The sequence below is a fragment of the Equus caballus genome, chromosome 15, assembly GCF_041296265.1.
Source record: "Equus caballus isolate H_3958 breed thoroughbred chromosome 15, TB-T2T, whole genome shotgun sequence".
Classification (NCBI taxonomy): Eukaryota; Metazoa; Chordata; class Mammalia; order Perissodactyla; family Equidae; genus Equus; species Equus caballus.
Window position 1 is genome coordinate 27,621,109 of NC_091698.1, and position 5,688 is coordinate 27,626,796.

Here is a 5,688-nt window from a genome sequence, read left to right on the forward strand (position 1 = left end):
TTGGCTGGCTGTTCCCTTTGTAGTCTTCTGCCCACTCATAACCTTAGTTGTCTTACTTGCCTTTTACAGACTAGAACCCACGCAGTTCTAGAACATACCACCTTCTTTCTACCTGACAGACTCATGCCTTCTAGAACTTATGCATGTTGTTTGGAGCCACTGAGATCTTTTAATTTGGCTCATATTTTGGGCACCATGCAAATGAATACCCTAGATTTCCTTCACATTCTGAATTATTCTTTCCTGGCTCCTGGCCACACCCCTGGGAAACCACAGGGCAGACTGGTTCAAGGTACATTGAGAAATACCAGGACATACTGGATGAAGCTATCAGGGTAACGTGAACTTCTTGGGAAAGGCATGTGAGAATGTTGATCTGTTGTGTTACCGCACAGATTCCAACTGATTCAGAACATAGCCTCCTTTATTGATTTGGAAGCAAAACACCAGCAAATTATTTTCTAAACAAAAGGCATATGCGTGTTTATAGTACACCAAAATCCCACTAGCATGGAACCAACCATCATTGCATCTTGAAAGCAGTACCTGGCAGATACCAGCAGACAACATGGCAGCACAGCAGCTACTGGCAGTGGTAGCCGCAAACATCGACTGGCATCAGCTTCTGGGACACTTGTAATTTATTCTTGCTGGGGGGAGGGTGTGGATTCTACAACCAAAGCCCACACGGCCAGCATCTAACGCCCTCTGAAGTCAAGTTAAATGTGGAGCCAGGTTCTCCTCCCCAACAGATCTTCCTGGCACGCAGGGTAGGAACAGCATTGGTATTCCCAAAACAACCACACCCACAACTAGAGTCACATTTCTTAGCACTCCTCCTCAGGATGCCCAAGGTTTTAAAAGAAGGGAAAAATACACCAATCACAAGTCTCCAGAATCACGACCTTGTTATGAGTTGGACTGCTTCACAGTCCCTTCCTGTCCAACCTGGCAATGGGCCTGGATTGTGGTGACCCCGCTTTGCAAAACCGCAAACATAGTTCAAACAATCCCTTTGTTATCTCTGAAAAGGGAATACAAAGGCATTCCCAGACTGAGAAAAAGCACAGCTGCACAGGGTAGCTGAACCTTCTTTCCATATAACAAACAAGTGGCTCCCCTCAGAAACTGGAATTGTTCATCTCAGAGCCCCCAAAAAGACTGTCCTTGTTAAGGGTTTTGTAATGTTGCTTCCAGGCACTGAGAAGGTCATCAGATTTTGGCTATTTTAATTTTAGTAAGTACATTATCTCAATTATGGGACAAGTCTCTATTGACTTAATATTTGTCAATCAATGCTAATAAATTATTTGGGTAGTATTGGAATTTTTTTCAGATGCATTAAAAGTTATATTATATGAAAATAGGACTAAATTAAGAAAATGGAAAATAAACATCTTGGATCTACTTTCAAATAATGAAGGTCTGAAGAATTAGATCCTAAAATATGAGAAGCTGCCATCACAGTATTTGGGATAAAACGGAGTGCTATCAGCTTGGTTGGGAATTAAGCTAACAGTTCAACAAGGAAACCAGTTTATAAGGAATGTGCTGGGAGTCATTCACAAAAAGGAACCAGCTGGAATGGAGGTATTCTCTAGTTCTCTTTTGCTTCCAGTGTTGATACAAAGCACAACTTCACAGGCCCCCTCTGGATCTCAACTCATTAGCAGCAAGATCCTCCCATAACATCCGTTTCCCTAGGCCCTCTTTGGGTCATGATAAAAGTTATGTGAGGAGAAGAAAACCTCAGAAGACCCACCCCAGATTAGGCCCTGCAGGCTGGACCTCATCCTCATGACCACTTCACACACTCCTTAAAGTGTCAATCTATCACAGCCCCTATTTGAAAAGTGAAGATCACATATACCACTGATGGATCTGAAAAATAAACTCTCTTGCAGCCTGAGGAATCAGAAATACTTTCTCCCCCTTTTTAATAGTCCTTATATTAATGCGCCCCAGCCAATGGGGCACAGGGCAGAGTTTTCACCTGGGTCAGAAGGTTGTGGAACTCTTCCACTGCCTGTGAATGTGCCATGGGGTTTAGCACCAGGTGCTGAAAGAGATTGACAGGCTCAGCATTCCGAAATGTCTTAGGGATCGGGATGGTCAGGGGCAGGAAGGAGTTACCAATGAGGAAATGATGGAGGGACCTTTGCTGGAGGCCACGGCCCAAGAACCAGAGGATGTCCTGGAGCCGCTGGGAAAGCATGTTGTGCTGCCAGTCTGTTAGGGGCAACCGTAGCAACAGGTGCATGAGGGCTGTTTTGAAGTGGTAAGAGGTAAGGATGGGACGAGATGCTCCTTCGGGTAAGCTCTGAAGATCCCGGAGACTTAAAATGATCTGGAGGCACTTGAGGTGACAGGTGTTCTCAGGAGCAAAACGCCCTACAAGCTTTAGGAACAAGTGCTCACAGGCAGCAAAGGACTCCGGCCAGTCCACACTGGTGAGCTGCTCCTGGTCAGGGGCCTGACTTACCAGGTAGACCAGCGTGTCTTCCCGTTGCACCCCCAGGACCAAGCGGATTGAGAGAAAGCGGCCTGAGCGGTAGTCCAGCCTGAGCTTGCAGGTGGTGGTAGATGGTGGGAGGCTGAGTTTAAAGTCATACTTGTGGGCCACGAGGGCCCAGGCATTGCCCACCATGTTCCGGAACCACTGTACAGTCTTGCACACATCCAGGTGAGAGCCGGTGCAGAGAGCCGCCTTGATGGAACTGCTACTCTTGCCCAAGACGGCTGAGTGGTCCCCGTGGTGGTGCACCAGGCACAGCACGTCCCCCAGAAGCTTTTCACGCTTACACACGCATTCCGACTCCACCAGCACACAGCCACAGCGGTGGCCTAGGGCAGGATTCCTCATCTCCAGCACAAACATAGTGCCCTGGGGGGGGACAATGGGCACCAGGATATCAAATTTCTGTGTCTCATGTAGGGTTCCCCATTTCTCGAAGGCAGCCCCAATGCCCAGGCAGTCCTCCAACTGTGGGTGAGCCTCCCGGCGGCTGAGCACCCGACAGGCCTCAATGAGGTCGTCCACAAAGCTCTCCACGAACTCACAGGTGCAGGGCAGGTCACGGGTGACATTCTGGACACGGACTTTGTAAAAGGATTCCAGGGCCTCCCTCGAGGGGAAGTCGGTAAGCCAGTTGTAGGAGGTGACAGGCACAACACGGACTTCCTCCTCCTCATCGCTGCTGGAATCAAAGGCCGGCTCATGCTGCATGTTCTGTCGCAGAAGCTCGAAGATGAGAAAAAGGCAAAAGAGGCCGGTGTTCCACAGGTTTCCCAGCATCCAGCCCAGAAGTCCCTCCTGGCCATCAGCCTGGAACGGCCACCCCATGTCTTTCTTCCCCAGCACTAACTGGTCACTGGATGTGTCTCCTCTCCAGAAATTCTCTGCCTTCTGCTTCTGCTCAGCTGCTTGCCTTCTCTCTTCAAACTCTATCTCTAACTGGCGCATCTCCTCGCTCATCCGCTTCTCCAGCTGCCGGCTTCTGGCTAATGTGTCCAGGTCCATCCGGTCACTGACCATCAAGGGGTGGTGAACAACATACATGACTGCCAAGAACAGAAGGCTTATCACAGCCATGGAGGCCTCTGCATCTGGAGAAGTAGGAGGGTGGGAGTCAGTGGTGATCTTCGGGACTCATCTGCTCTCCAGTGCGTATTCCCAAGAGCCCTGGAACCCCAAATCCTTGAAGTCAACTACTCAGGAAGAACAGAAAGCTCACAGAGCTGGAGTTGGACAGAGCAAGGGTGGTCTGCCCCAGAGGAGGTCTGGGAGGAAGGGGGTAGCAGGCTGTGCCACTCAGTCTCTCTACTGCTTTCCCTCCACATGGTGTGGGTGGTATTTAGGCTTCCAGAGTGTGGACAGGGGACTGTTTTCATTGCTGTGTAGGATGGGGAGGGGGACCCTTGTGGTAGGGTGGCCTCACCCAACTCATCAGTCTACCATGGGCACCAGGTGTGCCCTGCTGCTCCCAGAGGCTGCCTTCCACGGGCAGAAAGCACTGGTCTGCCTGAGCAGCACGTTTCCTCTTTTCAGGCAGCCAGCCCCAGGCCCCAGCTGCAGCATCCCACTTCCTCTGTGACTTCACAATCCTCATTCTGCTCACCCTGTGTCATCAGACCACTCAGCCTCTCCTCCTCCCACGTGCCCAGTAGGCCAAGCCCAGTGGGCGCCAGGGAGGCACAGCGCCACCAGCAACCTCTCCTTTGCTTGCTGCTGTGCTCTCTCACGTCCTAAGGGGGCTGCCGGATGCCCCATCGGTGGGCGGGGCCCATAGGCACGCACAGCTCCACCTCTCAGCCCAGGAAACGTGTGAAGAATCGGGTGCCGAAGGCCACCTGACATCCGGTAGTGGTCAGTTCACTGCCTCCCCACCCCCCGCAGAGGCCTGAAGCATCTTGCATTCACCCCACTCGTTTACAAGCTACTGGCTTACCCAGATCATGAAGGACTATGCCGCGTGGGCGCTGAAGGCAGGTGGGGAACTCTCCTCCCTTTGGAACTTGGCCTTGCTTAGTCTCACCGCCTTCTCGAGGAGCCCTGTTAAAATTTAGAAGGTACCTGGGGGCTTGGGCTCAAAGCACAGTGCCCCCCCCTCCCATTCATAAGTTCCTTAAATTCCACGCCCAGGGATGGGAACTCTCATCCGCCTATCCAGACAAACCTCCTCTGGGTTTCTCCCGGGACCTGGCGCCAGGTTACTCACCGTCGGTGTTAGCAAGAACACCATCTTAAAGAGACAGCGCGGCCTGACCGCCCCCGCCTTCTTCTCGGCGGGGTCGGGGCTCCGGGTTCCCCGCGGGATCCGTCCGTGGGAGTGGTCCGGCTCCCCTCTCCCGGGGAACACACCATGTTTGTCCGAGTGTCGATGTTCTGTGCGCGGCCGGCCCCTGGCACCCCACGGAGTCGCGCCCCGCTCCGAAGGCGCCAGCCCCGCACAGCGGCTCCCGCCGTCTAGGCTCCGCCCAGCCCCGCCCAAGCTCCTCCCACCCAAGCCCCTGCCGCCGAGCGTGCAGCCGGAGCCCCGCCCTGGGGCCCGGTGACCCTCAACGCGCACACGCGCCCTGTGTGCCGGCGCCGCGCCCGTGGGGTTGTGTGCGGCTCCTAGCAGCTGCGGCCGCCGACTCGCTGCTCAGCCTCCGTGGAGGGGCGCGAGGGGGCGCTGCGGTGCCGGCTGCCCGCCTCACTCAGCTCGGTTCAGGGGAGAATACGGTTACTGGGAATCTAAGTGTGAGAATCGTGGTGGAGTAACTAGGAATTGACGGGCCGGGGGGGGGGGGGGGGGGGGGGGGGGGGGCGGGGGGGTTGTCATTCCCACTTCGGGCTGGCCCTGCGCAAAATGGGACAGGAGACGAGGTGTGTTGTCAGCATCCTCAAAGTGCCTCACTCGCAGCCCACCCCCAGGCTCAAGTGTCTCTTCCAAACCCTTTTCTCCTATCAAAGTGGCTCTCATGAAAGGACCAGAGAGCACCCAAAGACCTGGCTTGAGGCCATACTTGCCGCTCACTAGCCACATGGGAACAAGAATCCTAAACCTACGGGGTAGCTCTGCTGATGAGATGGGTGTATAAGAGAGTGTGGAGGCTGGACAAGCCCTAGGATATATCAAGAAATACCAGCAGAATGGGTTTCCTTAAGGATCTTCGGAGCATCAGAAGAGCCCACAGCCCTCCTGT

The 5,688-nt window shown here is 53.5% G+C and overlaps 1 protein-coding gene across 6 annotated transcripts; it reads right to left on the reverse strand.

The window, feature by feature from the left end:
• Positions 1–406: 406 nt before the first annotated feature.
• On the reverse strand, positions 407–5,231 carry ITPRIPL1 (ITPRIP like 1). 6 transcript variants are annotated; one of them, XM_023618669.2, is made up of 3 exons: positions 4,719–5,231; positions 4,449–4,552; positions 407–3,606 (listed from the first exon to the last, which is right to left on the reverse strand). In XM_023618669.2, the coding sequence occupies exon 3, from the start codon at positions 3,590–3,592 to the stop codon at positions 1,952–1,954; it is 1,641 nt and encodes a 546-aa protein (XP_023474437.1). In that variant the 5' UTR covers positions 3,593–3,606; positions 4,449–4,552; positions 4,719–5,231; the 3' UTR covers positions 407–1,951. The 6 variants fall into 6 exon arrangements, with proteins under 6 accessions (XP_023474437.1, XP_023474440.1, XP_023474438.1 ...); XM_023618672.2 differs by having other exon boundaries at positions 4,449–4,538; positions 4,719–5,142; XM_023618670.2 differs by having other exon boundaries at positions 407–3,682; positions 4,719–5,137.
• Between the last annotated feature and the right edge of the window lie 457 nt (positions 5,232–5,688).

Excerpts from the sequence above, each read along its gene's own strand:
- ITPRIPL1 (XM_023618669.2), bottom strand. The coding sequence starts at position 3,592 with ATGGCTGTGATAAGCCTTCTGTTCTTGGCAGTCATGTATGTTGTTCAC.